This window comes from Coptis chinensis, chromosome 2 (assembly GCF_015680905.1).
Source record: "Coptis chinensis isolate HL-2020 chromosome 2, ASM1568090v1, whole genome shotgun sequence".
Taxonomy (NCBI): domain Eukaryota; kingdom Viridiplantae; phylum Streptophyta; class Magnoliopsida; order Ranunculales; family Ranunculaceae; genus Coptis; species Coptis chinensis.
This window is the reverse complement of record NC_141457.1, coordinates 83283144-83301613: the sequence shown is the minus strand read 5'-3', so window position 1 is coordinate 83301613 and position 18470 is coordinate 83283144. Positions and strand designations below refer to the sequence as shown.

The following is an 18470-nucleotide window of genomic DNA, read 5'->3' as shown; positions in this document are numbered from 1 at the left end:
ATTATCACATGTTTTGAAAAGGAATTTAAGTTGTTAACTTATCAGAAAGCTATTGTTAATTGATTGAGGCATGAACATATACCAAAGACTTTCTCCTTATTGCTATCTATATGGAAGGTCTTGGACAGCGCATGCTACCGATTGATGAGTATCGTGTCATCCTCCATTACTACCCCATGATCATTTAGTATACAGATGGAGCCCGTGTGAAAGAAGAGTTGCCTTGATTCCTTTAGGGACCACGCAACACAATGGGAGCACTTTTCCGAGTTCAAATAAATACACGCATGACCACATGCGAGATGTTTTGTGCAATGTGGTTTGATGGATTGGTATACAGGTAAAGAAGGAGGCTCTTGTATTGTTGTGTTATTTTCAATAAAATAAGTGGTGAAGTTTGGAGTGACTTTGTGGTGGTTTGATCCCTTGACCTCTTTGTGGGATAGTTGTTTAAGTAGAGAACTTTAGTCCCACATTGGAGAAGAAACACTAGTGAATAATGTTTAGAAGTGAAAGTCCCATACTAAAGGCGTGCCCTTAGGATATAAAGGATTTTGGGTTAGGAGGGAGGACTCACACAAAGCAACACACGCGCGTGCGCCGAATCGGGCCTGGCTCGGGCTCGGCCTTGGGGCTCAGGATCTCTTTGATCCCTTATCTTCTTTTTGGTAAACTGTTTCCAGATAAGTTTGGAAATAGAATTGGATATGGATTGGGAAACAGAAACGTGATGGACTTGTAGAATCCAATCCTTATCGGGAAACTGAAGCAGTTCCCTACAATTCGGATCTACTAAGTGCTCCACGTTTTTCCTCTATAAAAACTCCTCTATTAGCAGCCTATAGTATCTGCGAAAAAAAACTACTTTCTAAACTACATTTTGGGCAATCATAAGATCAATATCGTTTTTTTTTTTTTTTCCTTTGGTTTATCTATACTAAACAAAGGAGAGTAATAACTCGCTGTTGTATCCTGAGGGTTGACGTGGTCTGCTTGCATAAAGAGGAACAGACGCGAAACAACCTTAAAGAGAGTGTACCGATCCATGCCTCAGCCAGCTTTCTTTATATTCATTGTTTGTTCTTGTTGTAGAAATTATATTCCAATAATTTTAAAGTTGTTTGACAATGGAACATGAAGAAGGTAACACGTCCAGGTCCCACAACGACAATAGCCATAATCGATCGTTCAAGTTTGCTCGTAAGCACTTCAAGTGGTGGAAGGCGAAAATGATGTTCTATCTGACCTTGGTGAAAGTGGAAACTGTTCTAAGTGAACCGATTCCTGATGAAGATGTCCTGCTGGAACCTTCTCTATCTGTTGTTGTTGATAAGTGGATCACTGCGGATTTCAAGTGTAAGAATTACATCCTGAACTCGCTTGCTGATGATCTATACGACTTATACTCTAAACTTCCATCTGCTTCTGATGTTTGGGAAGCCCTGCAAAAGAAGTATGATATTGAGGAAGCTGGCTCCAAAAAATACGTTGTAAGTTGTTATCTTAAGTTTCAGATGGTAGATAACAAATCTATTGTGTCTCAATGCCATGACCTACAAATTATTGTTCATGAGATACTTTCAGAAGGGATGAAAATTGACGGACAATTTCAGGTTGCTGTCGTCATTGATAAGCTTCCTCCCTCTTGGAAGGATTTCATGAACATACTTAGGCATAAGTCTAAGGAGTTTTCGATGGAGAGTCTTATTATGAGACTCCGTATAGAAGAAGAATCACGAAAACAAGACCTTAATGCTAAGGCTAAGGTTAATGTGGTAAACTAACAAACCAGTAAGACTAAATCTAGTTTGAAACCTAATAAGAAAGCCATGAAGAACAAACCTGTTAACAAGAAAGCTCCACCAAATCAGAACCAGAATTAGGTGCATATGAATCAGAAACCACCCATTGACATGTCAGAAGTTGTCTGTTATACTTGCAAAAAGAAGGGGCATTATGCTAGGAACTGTAAGTTTCGTAAAGTCAATGAGGCTAATGTTACTGAGGAATCTTTTGTTGCTATGATAACTGAGGTCAATTTTGTTAATGTCTGTGAAGGGTGGTAGGCTGATATTGGTGCTTCTAGGCACGTTTTCTATAATAGGAACTGGTTCAAGAGTTATACCACAACTACAAATCAGGAAGTTCTACTTGGTGATAATCATACGACCAAGGTTCTCGGTATTGGTGATGTTGAGCTGCAGTTCACTTATGGGAAGAAACTGCTGTTAAAGGATGTGCTTCATACTCCTGAGATTAGGAAGAATTTGGTTTCTGGGTTTATTTTTAACAAGACTAGTTTTCAACAAGTCATAGGTAGTGATCAGTATGTGATCACTAAGTCTGGGGTTTTTATTGGTAAGGGCTATGCATGTAATGGGATGTTTAAGTTGAATGTTGCTGATCTGAATAAAACTTCTACTTTTGCTTACATGATCTCTTGTTTTGTTAATGTTTGGCATGGTAGATTATGTCATATTAATAGAAAGTATGTTAATAACATGAGCATACTTGTTTTAATTCCTAACTTGAATGATGATTTTGCACACTGTGAATCTTGCACTAAGGCGAAAATCATAAAGAAGCCTCACAAATCAGTTGAGAGAAGTACAAATCTGCTAGACTTGGTACATACTGATATATGTGAGCTTGAAGGAGTTCTGACTAGAGGTGGTAAAAGATATTTTATTATTTTTATTGATGATTGCTCGAAGTTTACATATGTTTATTTGCTGAAGAATAAAAGTGATGCGTTTGATGCTTTTAAAGTTTATATACTTGAGGTTCAAAATCAGTATGACAGGAACATTAAAGTAATTCGAAGTGATAGAGGTACTGAATATGGTTGTGCTGATTTTAACCTTTTCTTGCAATCACATGGTATAATCCATGAGAAGACAACTCTTTATTCACCTGAAATGAATGGAGTAGCTGAACGTAAGAACAAAACTCTTAAGGAATTAACTGTTGCTATGTTACTTAGTTATGGAGCACCCTCAAATTTATGGGGTGAAGCTATTTTGACTGTATGCTATGTGCTGAATAAAATTGCTAATTTTAAGACAAAGGTTACACCTTATGAGCTATGGAAGAACATGAAGCCTAATTTGAGTTACTTCAGAACATGGGGATGTCTGGCTTTTGTAAGGAAGCATGATCCCAAGATCTCAAAGCTTGAGAGCAAAGTTTATGAGTGTGTCTTTCTAGGCTATGCTATGAACAGTAAGGCCTACAAGTTTCTAGATATGAAGACTAATGTCTTGTTTGAATCATTTGATTCCGAATTTCTTGAAGACAAGTTTTCATACCTATCTAGAAATAGTGGGGGGGGTGCGTCTTCCTCCAAGGTACCTACTTATGATGTTTCTGACACTTATATACCTAGATTACATGACAGAGACACTGTTACAGAATCTAAACCAAGAAGAGGTAAGAGAGCAAGGGTTGCTAAGAAACTGGGACCCGATTTTGTCACTTTTGCTTTGGAAGGAGATCCCTCCTCCATTGAAGAAGCTCTCGCATCTTCTGACTCTGAGTTTTGGAGAGAAGCCATACAGAGTAAGCTTGATTCTCTCATGGATAATAAAACTTGGGAGCTTGTTGATTTGCCTCCTGGCTGCAAGACTATAGGAAACAAATGGGTTTTAAGAAAGAAGTTTAAAATTGATGGTTCAGTGGACAAGTTTAAAGCAAGGCTTGTTATCAAAGGTTTTCGACAGAGAGAGAACTTTGATTTCTTTGACACATATTCACATGTTACGAGGATAACATTCATTAGAGTATTATTTGATAGGGTTATATACTAAAAGTATTACTTTTGTATTAACTCTAATTCTTTATATTTTGATTGAGAATCATATGAGCAAATGTTATGCATATTATATATGTTATTAGTTATATGCATGTGTCTAATACTTTATGTTGTAGATAATTTGGTGTGAACACACAGAAGATCATATCATCAGTACCTTATAAAGTATAAGTAATCGTTCACAACCTAAATAGATTTGGACAAACCATTAGTACGGTTGTAGTATAATCTGGTATTAGTTTATCTTGACTATAGGATTACACTAGTACACTTTGTGTGTATTGAACAGGACCAAGTGAGGTTGTTTCTCCTTATACTGACTATATAAGAGAACAAACGCCTCTGTTATTATGGATGTTTGTCCTTCTAATCCAGATATAATAACGGGCACTTACGTGCATTGTACATTACATTAAATTATCAATGAGTGAGATTCATTGGTGAATCAACAAACTCGATGGATTGGGTAATGATGTTGTATGTAACGTGTGTTGTTAATTATAGAAGGAATTTGTGTCCCACAAGAAGTCAGGTTGATGATGTCCTCTTGAGGAGCTCAAAAAGATTGTCATGTAAACCCTGCAGGTGGATTTATTTCGACATGACAATGAGGTTGAGTGGTACTATTCAAAGACATAAGAAGTTGATTAATGTAGTTGTCAGTAACTTGACTTAATCAATGGACATTCGATATCTTAAACACGGGGAGATCAACGAGCATATAATATGTAGCCCATAAACACTGACACGTAATTTGGGATTAGGGCGGTAGTGCAACAATGACTTTTAGTGGAATAAGCCATTTGTTGACGGACTTGGGCGGTGTGTTTGGGGTGAACATGGGAAGCCCAAGCCCGTCAGGAGGCCCATCCCTAATTTCTCCTCATGGTCTCTGTTGTAGCCTATAAATAGAATACTCTTTCTCTCTGGCCTAAATTCACTATTTATTGTTTTGAAAAAGAGGCAAGAAAAGTAGATCTAAATTCGTTTATGATCTTGAGAGAAAGAAGGGGGTTGGTAGATCGTTGTCCACACAACGTCCAATCTATTCCAAAGGAATACAACAGAAGATCAAGAGGTTGATTTCGGATTTCATAAAGCTTGGATTCTCAGAGTTATCTAAACCGATTATCAAAGGTATGTTTTCCAATCACAAATCGTGGACACTCATTAATTCCGTTGTGCGTGGTGTTCGCGGTTTGTAGAAATAGTCATTCTGAAATAACGGTTCCTATATTATTTTCTGTTGTTGCTGTTCATAATCTTATTATTCATCAGATGGATATTAAGACAACCTTTCTAAATGGGGATTTAGAAGAGGAGATTTACATGGAGTAGCCAACAGGTTTCATGGAACCATGTAAGGGTAAAAAGGTATGCAAATTACTTAAGTCACTTTATGGGTTGAAACAAGCACCTAAACAGTGGCATGAGAAATTTGATAACTTTATTATTACCAGTGGGTTCAAGATAAATAAAAGTGACAAGTGCATTTATTATAAGTACTCTGATGGGATATGTGTTATTATATGCTTATATGTTGATGATCTACTAATCTTTGGTTCCAATTTACATGTTGTGAAAGAGACGAAGAACCTGTTGTCTTCTAACTTTGATATGAAGGACTTAGGTGAGGCTGATGTAATGTTGGGAATCAAAATTACAAGATTGTCTGATGGCATATAGCTGGATCAGTCACACTACATTGAGAAAATGTTGAAGAAGTATAACTACTTCGACTGTGTGGTTGTTAGTAATCCTTTTGATTCCTGTATTAAATTATTTGCGAATAATGGTGAACCTGTAAATCAGAAAGAATATGCAAGTATCATTGGTAGTTTGAGATATGCTACAGATTGTACTAGACATGACATTGCCTATGCAGTAGGTGTTCTTTGCAGATATACTAGTAATCCTGGCCCTGAGCATTGGCGAGCAATTGGTAGGTTAATGAGATACCTAAAGAGAACCATTGATTTGGGTATTCATAATCAGAGATATCCTGCTGTTCTTGAGGGGTATACATATGCTGACTGGAACACTCTCTCAAAAGACTCTAAGGCCACCAGTGGCTATGTGTTTAGCATTTGTGGAGGTGCTGTATCTTGGAAGTCCAAGAAGCAGACCATTATAACACAGTCTACCATGAAGTCTTAACTGATTGCTTTGGCTAGTGTAAGTGAGGATGCTGGTTGTTTACGAGATCTTCTCACTCATATTCCGGTTTGGCATAAACCGGTACCACCCACTTTGATACATTGTGATAGCATTGCTGCTATTGGGCGAGTCCACAGTAAGTTTTATAATGGTAAATCACGAAAGATTCGTCGTAAACATAGTACTGTCAGGGATTTTATATCTAAAGGTGTAGTGACTATTGATTTTGTGAGATCTGATGATAATCTAGTAGATCCATTTACCAAAGCTTTGGCCAAAGAAAAATTGTGGACTACTGCCAGAAGCATGGGACTGAAGCCAATTGAAAGATGAACATCTATGATGGTAACCCAACCTAGGGACTGGAGATCCCAAGAACTAGGTTTAAAGGAAAGAATAAGTCATAGAATGTTGGTTGTAAGACATGCATTGTTACTTATCTGTCCCGTAGTTGGATAGAAAAATGTATGAAATCCTGAAGCGATAAATAAAGGTTGAGGTTTTCTGGGAAAAACTCCTAATGAAGTTCTATGGTCCTTATGGGCGGAGTGCATAGCTACAGGAGCACTCTTGATATACTCACCTAGTGAATGTGAAAGTACATGCCATTTTATATGAGAATAAGGGTTGATTCTCTAGATCATTCACGAATCCAGGAAGAGAGCACAGGGCCTTTAATGTGCAGAACAAGAAAGGAGAACACTGGAGATGTTATGCGTGATTCTAACTTATTGTATACTCGAGACCTAAGTTTAAGACTTAGTCACTTATGGCTCTTATACTTTGAGTAATTTTCACTACGTAAATGTTTAAGCCTTGGACACCTTCATCTATGCATAACATGTTGATACTGATATTGATTGCTCTTAAGTTTATTTTATATTTTGTTTTTATAAAAAATAAGTGGGGGATTGTATTGTTGTGTTATTTTCAATAAAACAAGTGGTGAAGTTTGGAGTGACTTTGTGGTGGTTTGATCCCTTGACCTCTTTGTGGAATAGTTGTTTAAGTAGAGAACTTTAGTCCCACGTTGGAGAGGAAACACTAGTGAATAGTGTTTATAAGTGAAAGTCTTATACTAAGGGCATGCCTTTAGGGTACAAAGGCTTTTGGGTTAGGAGGGAGGACTCACACAAAACTGCTCGCGTGCGCGTGCGCGTGCCGAACCGAACCAGGCCGGGCATGGGATTGGGCTCTCTTTGATCCCTTATCTTCTTTTTGGTAAACTGTTTCCGGATAAGTTTGGAAACAGAATTGGATATGAATTGGGAAACAGAAACGTGATGGACTTGTAGAATCCAATCCTTATTGGGAAACTGAAGCAGTTCTCTACAATTCGGATCTACTAAGTGCTCTACGCATTTTTCCTCTATAAAAACTCCTCTATCAGCAGCCTATAGTATCTGCGATAAAAACTACTTTCTAAACTACGTTTTGGGCAATCATAAGATCAGTATTGTGGTTCTTCCTTTTCTTATTTGGTTTATCTGCAGTAAACAAAGGAAAGTAATAACTGGCTGTTGTTTCCTAGGGGTTGACGTGGTCTGTCTGCATAAATAGGAACAGACATGAAACAACCTTAAAGAGAGCGTATCGATCCATGCCTCAGCCAGCCTTCTTTATATTCACTGTTTACTCTTGTTGCAGAAATTATATTCCAATAGCTCCTATCAACTTTCTTACTAACCCTAGCAAAGGTAGATCAACGCTTCGACCGATAGATGTCATTGTTTATAATTGGTAGGAAGGAAAGCATATAACCTTATAGGAGTATCTCCAGACTCTAGTGGTATGATTTGGTAATGGATTATTTGGGGTAGGAAATGCAACTAATACTGCAGCTGCAACGAAGGTGGAGAAACATGGAGGAAGGAGCATATGTAGCTAGCCAACTCTACTTCATCTTATTTGCGCTTGATACATTTTTTTGGCGTCGGAAGATGTTGAGCTGCTTACAAGATTGTAGAAAGTATGTGCTTAGGGGAATTGATTTGCTATTTTAAAAGAGGCTCACGCCCAATTTGTAGCACGTTTGACCTCTAAATCTTTTGTATGATCTATTTTGGGTATCAAATAAAATGTATCTTTGAAAAAAGAAAAAATAGGAAAACTATGAATACGATTGTCGTTGGTCAAGGGGAATTCGATAGATTTTCAACTTGAGTGTCCTTATTAATAACGATGTATGCTTCCTGTTTCTCCCCCACACTAAATATTTAAAATGGCTACATGGCTACATATGTACCGCATTGTTCCTAGGAGGGGATTTAATTTTGATATTTTGGTAACTCCGACTAAAAGGTATGCAAGGAGTCCAAGGACAAGGATAGAAAGTATGCAAGGACAAGAATACAGATGCTCTTGTGTATATTGGTCGGTCTCAAGCAACTAAATACCGGAGATGAATACAATGTTGCTAGAAAAAGGTTGCGAAGACATCAAGGATCGATCCAAACTGTTTATACAGTGTTCATGAAACCCCGTCCACCTTCATAAGTACTATACAATCACCAATTATGTTATGTCTTTTAGTATCACTAATTTTTTATTTAGCAAACCAAAGGTTTGGGCTTAGTTAATGATCATGAATTTGTAGTTTCATCTGTGTTCCATGCCCGTTAAACAAATAAATGACGGAATAGGAGATGAACAAGTGCATGCTTGCTTTCAGATCAGTTAGGAAGCATACCACCACTTACTAGTTACTACACCAGAATCGAAAAACAATCAAGAAAATTCAAACCATTTTAGTTCAGGAAGTTTGTGTAGAACCACAGCACATATGTACTCTACTGTATACATGGATTTTGATAAACATAAGCTTGGTACGGTGTTAATCACTAGAATCCCCTGCCAGAAACTCGGAAAGGGTGTATTGTGATTGGCGGAGGAACTCCGTATACCATGTAAATGTTGTCGATATTGGTACCAATGTCCATATAAAAATATAAAATAAGGGCTGCAAGTTTTCGCCTTCAAACAGAACCCTAAGAGTATCTTTTGTCAAAACAGATCACAGATCACAGATCACAGATCAATGATGTGATCACATATGCCATCAGACTAGAGCTGAAGGCGCCAATTCTGGTACGGATATTACATTGTGATGAATGTGATTAAGTAATTCAATCTAAAAACACGAAGAGACACCATACATATCGTGAAAGTGGCAATTAACCACAAAACCAACACCAAGTGTTTTCTAACATTAAATTAAATCTCCAGGTAGTACCGTCTAAACTCACAATTATTACATTGACATAATTACTTTTACTTAACTAGTTAACTTGATGACTTCAGTCTTCAGGACTTGACATATTCAACTGGAGAAAGTGTAGCTGGTGCAATATCAGGGTTTTGGAGTATTGCTTCAAGATCTACACTCATACCATCCAAGTAATTTTCCAGAAAGGCTACTACAAGTCCACCTACACTTCTTCTCATGGGGTCCTTTGTACCTTTTCCAGACGTACAAACACAAACTTCTAACTTCCCCAAGAGGTCGAGATTATCATCTAACATATCCATATGACCATAATCCTTGGTGACCAAATGGTAACAAGGTGGTTGAGATTCATAATAAAATTCATTGTGGTTCATTCCAACCGGGGCACATGCAGGTGCCAATCCATCGAGTTTCACATCTCCAAGACCAGTGCCAATGATCATAACTGGAACTCCAAAGTTAAGAGAACGAGGGACATTAGTGAGGATGTCAGGTTTAACTTGACCTAATAGTCCTGTTCCTGCTACAGGGTCTATTCCAATTAAAACAGAGAATTTGCGCCATGTTTCACCACGATCTAATGCAAGAGAGAAAGCGGTCTTGCCACCTCGACTATGACCAATAAGGGCGAGCTTGAGCAGGTTCGCTTGCACATGTTCAGGTAGTATTGATTTTAGGCCCTCTGATAACCAGTCAGTGACTTCTGCTGTTGATTTCATTTCTTCGTAGCCATCGCTAGGTAGCGAATTTGGTACCAAAAAATATAGCTAAAAGAAAAACGAAACAAATGACTTCAGTAAATGTGCAAGAGCGCGTTATAATAATGTAAGAGTGATAGAGACGAAAAAAAAAAAGACCTGTGGAGCAATAACTATATAGCCATGGGAAGCGATACGCTTGAGGAGCTCAGTGTAGAAAGACGTGCTTAAAGCGAAACCATGCAAGAAGACGATAACAGGATACTCCCCTTTCTCTGTTGGTGTAATAACTAACAACTCTTTTGGAGGAGACGAGAGGTCGGATGTCTCCACTTTCTGCTTAGCAATGTTAAATGGCCCTGCTTCAAACACAGAGTCATTTGATGTGAGCTTAATATTAAACTTATTGGCTAAAATTGTTGCCATTGCTTTGTTTTTCTGCTTAAATTTAGAATCATTCTAGCAATACTTATAGTAGCAGTGGAAGTGTACAATTTGAGTAGGCTAGGCATTTGAAGTTCGATTTTGTGTTGAAGTTTGGGTTGAAAATTGAATTTTTTTCGTAAGGAGAATTGAGAATTGACAGCAGAAAATGCCATGGACCGGAAAGTAATACGAACAATGTAATTTTGACGTTTTGTTTGTAATTTAAGCAATGTGCGCTTTGACCAACTCAGCTAGGAATTCGTACTATAACTAATGGAGTTTAACTTTCTCCTCCAATATATGAAAATTTGATGCCTGCTCCACCTCTAGTTTAATTTCTATACGTTGTTCCATTTTCACTTTTGAAAATATAGTATTGCCGATCTCTTATGTTTTCATGAACACCATAAAATAAAATGAATGATAAACCAATGGCCCTGAAGTTGCAAAATTGACAAAAAAATGAGAGAGCATGTGTTATATATTGTGTTTGCTTTCATATTAGTTGTTGAAAGCATAGACAATAATTCCGTCAAAACGTCCAAAATTATGACGGAAAATTTCAGTTTCCAAATATTCAGCATGAAAGTTTTATTGGAGATTTCCTCCGTGTCACGAAAAATACCAAAATTTTGGTAAACTTTCAGGTTTTTTTACTCGTCTGAATTTCGAAAATTCAATAAGAATCTACGCTTGGAAGCATATTAGTGTGATAAGAATTCAGCTAGTCATCAATTGTCTGCCTGATTGTGCACTTGCGGATTCTCCAGCTTTTAGAGAGTTCCATGAGGAGTTCTCTTTCAGTGTGGTCAACCACCACGTTGCATTATTATGTTTTCATTCGTTGATGTAGAAGATATGTATGCGGTATTTGGTATTTGGTCATTGGTCAATATGCTTGTGTTAGATTTTGGGAATTTTCCTAAGCAAATGAGGGAAACGTGGTTAAGTTAGTAAAAGACACACAGAGCAAGTGAAGTCACTCACAGAGAAACGGAAATAGACTACTGAAGGCACCGATTAGAGTATCAGATTACTGCTGAAAGCACCGATCAGACTACTGCTACGAGACTAGGACACCGCAAATTTACTATTCTTTACCAAGGGGTTACATATATTGACGAATGATAAATGTGCATGAAAGAGGCCGGCCGGACGAATAGATTAAGTTATCTATGTCTCAATTCTAGAAAATTCATGTTACAATACCACGATACGCCACATTGTGAAAGTGGCAATTACCACAGCAACAACCACCACCAATTATTTGTAACATCCAGTTAATTAAATCACGAGGTAGCGCATTGTAGTTTTTTTTACTATTACTTACAATGACATAAATAGCATTACCTAAGCTAAGTCGACGACTTTAGCACCTCACTTATATACTCAACTGGAGAGAGTGTAGTTGGTGCAATATCAGGGTTCTGTAGTATTGCTTCAAGATCTCCAGTCTTGCCATCCAAATAATTTTCCAGAAAAGCTACTACAAGTCCACCTACACATTTTCTCATTGTGTCTTTTGTACCTTTCCCTGCTTTACAAAGACAAGCAGCCAACTTCCCGCTGCAGTTGAGCTTGTCATCTAACATATCCATATGCCCATAATCCTTAGTGACAAAATGGTAACAAGGAGGCTGGGATTCATAGTAAAACTCTTTATGGTTCAGTCCAACTGGGGCACATGCAGGTCCCAATCCACCGAATTTTACTTCTCCAAGACCTGTTCCGATGACCATAACTGGAATACCAAAATTAAGAGAACTAGGACATTTGTTGAGAATCTCAGGTTTAATCTGACCTATCAGTTCATTTCCTGCTACGGGGTCTAATCCAATTAAAACTGAGAATTTGCGCCAAGTTCCACCACGGTCTAGTGCAAGAGAAAACGCGGTCATTCCACCTCGACTATGCCCAATTAGGACGAGCTTGAGTAGGTTTGCTTTAACATTTTCATGTAGTACTGATTGGAGGCCTTTAGGCAACCAGTCTGTGACTTCTGCTGTAAATTTCATTTCTTTGTAGCAAGAGCAACACGAGGGAGGGAACACTGGGTATAGCTACATTAAGAACACATTTGTAGTTAGAAAGAAATCTGAAAGAGTAAACGCTGGGCGCCACGGGCAACCACGCAACACAATCTAGAATTTCGGACTTTTGCTTTTAGTAAATTAATCCAATATTTTCGGTTCAAATTTTGTACAAAAGATTTTTATATCAATTAGAGATAGGCCTGGGCTACCACGAGAATATCCTCATATGAATGAGGGGGATGAGGGTCCTAGACAGTTGGATGTGTGATCCAACGGTCCGAAAATCAAAAATAAAAAGAAAGAGAGAAAATGTAAGTTTGTTTTTGATTTTCGGACCATTGGATCACACATCCAACATCCTAAATATATAAGGTTTTGCCCCTCCAAATTTTTTTGGGATAGTGCACTATTGCCCCCTCCCCCCACCCAAATTCTTGACTCCGTCCCTACTGTCGGTTGTATCTATTAATATTCATAACATAACATATTATTAATTATTTGTCAAAATTATTGTAGATTAACACACTTATCAAGGGATTAGAGAGAAATCTAACCACTCATGAATGCACCACCGTTGGATAAAATCCCCAGCCATGGTTCATCTAGAAGCCTTGTTTTGTTATATTGATTGGCTATTTAAATTTGTAGTAGATGGTTGTTTTCGTTCACTTCCATAGTTGTGATGTCTTGACATTCGAAGCAGTGCCAACTCATCCTTAAGGCCAAAAAGATAGCCACCTAAGGCCTCGCTTTAAGGAAGGCCTTGTAATCTCTTATAATTTACAAAATCTCTAAAAACTTCCTTAAAAATAGGTCTCAATTTACTCATATTATGAACCTAAAGAAATTACCAAAGATATGACTCTCAAGTGAACATAATCTTATGAACTATTTCTAAATATTTGGCTTATAGCTAGTATATCTATCTAATAAAAAGGCTTGGTATGGGGTCCCTAAGGCCCCATCCGGTGGCTACAAATGTTTGTCACAAGTTATGGCATGGCATATCCAAAGTCTTATAAGATATATACAGTTTAAAATGTTAATTTGAAAGAGTACTTGATCATTATTGATTTGGTCAACAATGGTTGCTTTATAGACTAGGCTTTTATCATTCCGTTCGTTGGGGTTTTTTTGGGCCTAATTTGAAACAGTTCCAAACAAATATGTTTATATAAACAAACATATGCCTCCTAACAAACAGTTTATATACTAGTTCCTAACAAATATGCCTCCTAAAGGAAGGCCACATTTTGAGCTTCCGCCTTAGGGCCTCAAGTTGGGTCGAGCCAGCCCTGATTGGAAGATATTTAGTCCTTACGGAACTTGTCTTACTAATAAGTAATAACAGATAACTCCTTCACTGTTTCACTGGAGTTCAGTCTTCAACGTTCGCTAAATTGAAGAACTTAAAAATTAAAATATCATAACCAAATAAAAGAACGCGCATGCACTTGCTAATATAGACATATAGTCAGTATTCTGCTTTCAATTGTCCAAAAATAAATAGTATTTTGCTTTCATAACGTTAATATCTACCTAGCTAGTTATAAAGACAATTACAATATATGTATTAGGACTTCTCTATGAATTTTTTTAACTATAAATTTCTGAAATTTAGAGTAACGAGCCCTCAGGAAATTTTGATTTTTGATATAGTACTTTGACCCCCAAAAAAAGCACTATAGGGTCGCCCCAGCAAAAATTGTTGTAGGAAACATGCACGAGCGCTTTATAATGGCTATTGAGTGAAGAGAAAATAAAACCTGTGGAGCAACAACTATGTAACCATGGGAGGCAATGTGCTGGAGGAGTTGGCTATAGAAGGATGTGCTTAAAGACGTGCCATGTAAAAAGACAATAACAGGATACTCGCCTTGTGCGGTTGGTGCAATGATTAACAACTGTTTTGGAGGGGACGAGGGTTGCGATGTCTCAACTTGCTGTTGAGCTAAGTCAAATATCCCTACTTCAAACACTGAGGTTTTTGAAGTGAGCTCAACAGTGGGTTTATTGGCCAAAATTGTTGCCATTGTTCTTGTTCTAATGCCTAAAAGTTAGAGGAATCCGTTGGCAATATTTATAATAGCCAGCAAGGGGTACGAAGTATACAAATTTGAGTAGGCCAAGCATTGAAGTTTCAATTTGTATTAAAGCTTCACTGTTTTGAATTACTTCATTAGGTGAGGAATATTCTTTTTTGTTTTTTGAGAGTAGGTGAGGACTGAGGAATACCCACACTAAAATTGCAATCCATTGCTTTCTCATTTTAATTTCCGAGGACCGTGTTTGGATAATTCTGAATGAAATGCAGGGACCATCATATTAAAGCTTCACTGTTTTGAATTACTTCATAGTTGATGGCGTTACCCGGCATACTAGGAAACAAGGACCAAAATATCGCCGATATATCCGATATATTGCTGATATATATTGGTATTTTGGTACACCAATATCGATATTTTCAACATATATCTACCGAATATAAAACCCTTTTTTTTCTCGATATATATAAGAATTTCCGATATAAAATTTTATATCGCTGATATAATCGATATATATCCGATATTTATGATATTTTATTTATGATATTATATTTCTGATATATCCGATATTTTTGATATTTTAAATAGTTCGGACTGGTCACAAAAAAAAATAGATATATCCAATATATCTGATATATATCGATTTTTAGGTACACCGATATATTCATCGATATCGATATTTTGGACCTTACTAGGAAATAACTTAAACGAGGATGGCATGTTACCCAGCATACTAGAAAATGACTTAAACGAGGATTGCATGTGACAAAGAATTCATATATAAGTCATCAATAGCTTGGCTAAGTAGGTAAGCGTTTAACAGTTGTATTTATTATGAGGCAAACGAGGGAAATATGTTTGGGGTGTTTGGATCCTATTTATTTATTATTAATAAATATTTATCAGTGAAAAAATGTTTTTTTTTTAAAATAAATATGTTTGGTTTCTATTTATGTAGAAATTGGGTTTTCACCTAAAAAACATTTATTAGTCCAAAAAACATATTTTATGATAAATAGCAAAAATTTATTTTTCAGGTTAAAACACAATTTTTTCTTCTCCCTTTCTCATTCAGCTCCAAAGGCATATGAATTGCCCATTAGTGAAAAATGCCGATATATACTTAGATATTTCGAAAAATATCATGAAATTTACTAGTTTGATAAAATAGTTTTTAGAGCATTCCCAATACAAGTCACTCATATTCACCTCCACGTAGGCTCAATTTTCCTTATTTTCCACTGTTTTGGTGAAAAGCAAAGTGAGGTTGCCCAATGCAAAAGTGACTATGAATTTCGGACAGGATGTTTGAATATGAAACATCCTGTCTGAAGTTAAAAAAAAACAAAAAAAAATCGAAAAACACACGTGAGACAGAATGAAACATTCCGTCAAAAAAAAAAACCGATATTTTTTTTAAAAAAAAACACGAGACGAAATAAAACATTTTGTTCGAAGCTCACAACTCAGCTATTATCTCGGTAGCAAGTTTCACTCTCGTTTTAACTTAGTGAATAAGTCACCCCCATAGTCACCCTTGCATTGAGCAAGGGTTTTTTAGCATTTTGGGTGTGAAAATTCTCAATTCCCCTTCATATTGATTTGCATTGGGAATGCTCTTAAGAAAAAATCTCAACCAAATATGTTTATTTAAAAATTGTTTTTAGAATAAATATTTTTTTAGAAAAATACTTTTTGAGAAAACCTGATTTTTTTTAAAAATAAGATCCAAACACCCACTTAAGACTGATTTTTTGCAATATTTAAATTGGGTTTTAGGTTTGGCCCGGTCCAAGTTCATTTCCACTGTGTTAAACCCGGCCCAGTACCACTGTGTTTTTTCCCGCGTAGATCCTGCGCTTATCTCAAAACTCTAACTCACTCTAGAGAGAGAGAGAGATTTTTGCTTGTTCAAGAAACATTTTTGGCTTTTCTAATTGGGAACGGGAACGAATCAAAGGGATGTAAGTAATTTTTTACGCTCCTTAATTAGGTGTTTGTTACTTTTACTTATTGTTATGCTCAACTTTTTATTCTGTGTAGTTTAGGGTTTTATTATTTCTGATGCAATTACAGTTGTGTTTGATATTAGGATATGCTTGTAATATTCCTAAACATACTTGGTATCTACCAACCACATGTGCCAATGTTATTTTCCATAAATTCAAATGTTGAATATAATTTGCTCCACATGCATACTCATGAATCAGACAAGTGTCCAGTTTCCCTCTGTCACTTGTTTACGCACTTTTCACACTTGTTACTTAATAGCATGCCTTCATAAAATTTTGTACCTCAGGCACAGCATAATGGCATGCCTTCGACATCAGAACATTCCTCCTGCCTCAAATTGAATGTGTCTTAGAAGTGGAATTTTTGTAAGTCGGGCATAACAGTGCTATTTTAAATCGTTTCAATGTAAACGACAAGGCTGACTAGTTTTATGGATTTAGTCCCTATGGTCTTTCTGTTGTTCAATGGCATCCTTGTGTGTGCAGAGTTGTGAGAATAGAAGGGGCTTGTCCATTTGGAGGATGTGAGGGGCCACTTTACTGTGAGTTAACCAACTCTGAAGGTGTACTTCCACGTCATTGGAATCGGTGAGTCTGAGAATTTTTAGCATAAACTATACAGTGGATACTGAATTGTGAATCTTTGTTGCAAAATTGATTTCGTTTTGAAAATTTGAAATTTGCCATTTTCAGCACAAAACGGGTTTTCAATTGAAAATTTCAAGGCAAATGCAAAATCTTTAGTAGAATTTATAGTGATTTTAAAAGCATAATGCAATTTGTAGTGAAAGTAAAACTTCATCAAGAAAAAATTGTTAGAGTTATCCTTCACAATTTCACATGAGAATGAGGAAGAAGAAATCAAGTTCTATTTGCGTGAAAAAGGTTGAGTGTGCGCGCGTTCAGATTGGCCTAAGCACAAGGCTCGCCCGCGCCCATGTTACTGGAAAACTGAACATGCACTTGAGGGCGTGCTCGAATTGGCCTTCTTGAGGCGCCACAAATTTCATGTCTATTTTGCTTTTTGCTTACAAGAACCTTGAAATTTGTTTTTGGTATAAAAACAAATCAAGGTTTTGGAAAACCTAAGCCGACGACCAAGCCAACACAAGTCACGAAATTGAAACCCAATTTTGAGAGCAATCAAGATTGAGAGAGATAACATTTGCAGAGAAAAGCCTGTAAAGAGAGAAGAGTGATCTAGTAAGATGAGAGACTGAAAGGAGTGATTGTAATCGTCATTCCCACTTTATAAAAAGATTAGCTCTTGTGGAAGTAGGCATCATTGGCCGAACCACGTTACATCTTGTGTTGTGGTATGCGTTTTACTTTCTTGTATTATTATTTGTTGTTGATAGTTGTTTAGAGAGTTGGGCATGCTAGGTAGGTTGTAGTGAAAGTTTAGATCTTTGTCTGGAGTTGTTATTGATCATAGTACAAGTTATCTGTGTAGTGGGGATCGATTAGTGTCGGTATTAACCCCAACAAGTGGTATCAAAGCCAAGGTTAGAATAACACTACATAACTGCATTTTTGTGATAGAGGGTTTTGAGGCTTTGTGACGGCAATTAGGCGTCAGTATTCATTTTTAGGCGTTACAATAAATCAAAAGGTTATTTTATTTTTTTAAGAAAATTCTGGAAAAAATTAGTGACGGCATACAGGCGTGAGATTTTAGCTAAAAAACAGTTGAAATCAAGACGCGTTCTCGCATTAAGCGTCAAACTCGAAAGACATCGGGTTTCTTCTCGATCTCAACTCTCTGAAAGAGTGAAACCCCTTGCCCTAAATATGTTCTTCCTCCCCACTTCTTCATATTCCACCTCCTTCCCCTAATTTCGACGACGGTGAATTGAAGGTGACAGCTTTGTTTATCCCAACATCTCCATCTTTAAACAAAGGTACTCACTTTTCGATCTTTTAAGGTTACAGTCGATGAAGATAAGTTTTGTTTGTCTTGATTTTTGTTTTGGGGTTTCTAACGTGATTTCGTTTTCTAGGGTTTATAATCTTGTTCCTATGGAGTTTTCTCCATTTCGCAGTTTCTCCACCCAATTTGCAT

At 36.9% G+C, this 18470-nt stretch overlaps 2 protein-coding genes across 2 annotated transcripts; both read right to left on the bottom strand.

The window, feature by feature from the left end:
- Positions 1-9124: 9124 nt before the first annotated feature.
- LOC147518350 (chlorophyllase-2-like) lies at positions 9125-10360 on the bottom strand. Its single transcript, XM_086590206.1, has 2 exons — positions 10052-10360; positions 9125-9961 (listed from the first exon to the last, which is right to left on the bottom strand). Exons 1-2 carry the CDS (start codon positions 10316-10318, stop codon positions 9272-9274), a joined length of 957 nt encoding a protein of 318 aa, XP_086446332.1. The 5' UTR covers positions 10319-10360; the 3' UTR covers positions 9125-9271.
- Positions 10361-11497: 1137 nt separating this feature from the next.
- On the bottom strand, positions 11498-14386 carry LOC147518349 (chlorophyllase-1, chloroplastic-like). The gene is made up of 2 exons (XM_086594765.1): positions 14118-14386; positions 11498-12378 (listed from the first exon to the last, which is right to left on the bottom strand). Exons 1-2 carry the CDS (start codon positions 14382-14384, stop codon positions 11674-11676), a joined length of 972 nt encoding a protein of 323 aa, XP_086450891.1. The 5' UTR covers positions 14385-14386; the 3' UTR covers positions 11498-11673.
- Positions 14387-18470: the final 4084 nt, after the last annotated feature.

Excerpts from the sequence above, each read along its gene's own strand:
- LOC147518350 (XM_086590206.1), bottom strand. The coding sequence starts at position 10,318 with ATGGCAACAATTTTAGCCAATAAGTTTAATATTAAGCTCACATCAAAT. Across the intron at positions 9,962-10,051 it reads ATATAGTTATTGCTCCACAG|CTATATTTTTTGGTACCAAA; the intron begins GTCTTTTTTTTT and ends TTTTTCTTTTAG.
- LOC147518349 (XM_086594765.1), bottom strand. The coding sequence starts at position 14,384 with ATGGCAACAATTTTGGCCAATAAACCCACTGTTGAGCTCACTTCAAAA. Across the intron at positions 12,379-14,117 it reads ACATAGTTGTTGCTCCACAG|CTATACCCAGTGTTCCCTCC; the intron begins GTTTTATTTTCT and ends TTCTTAATGTAG.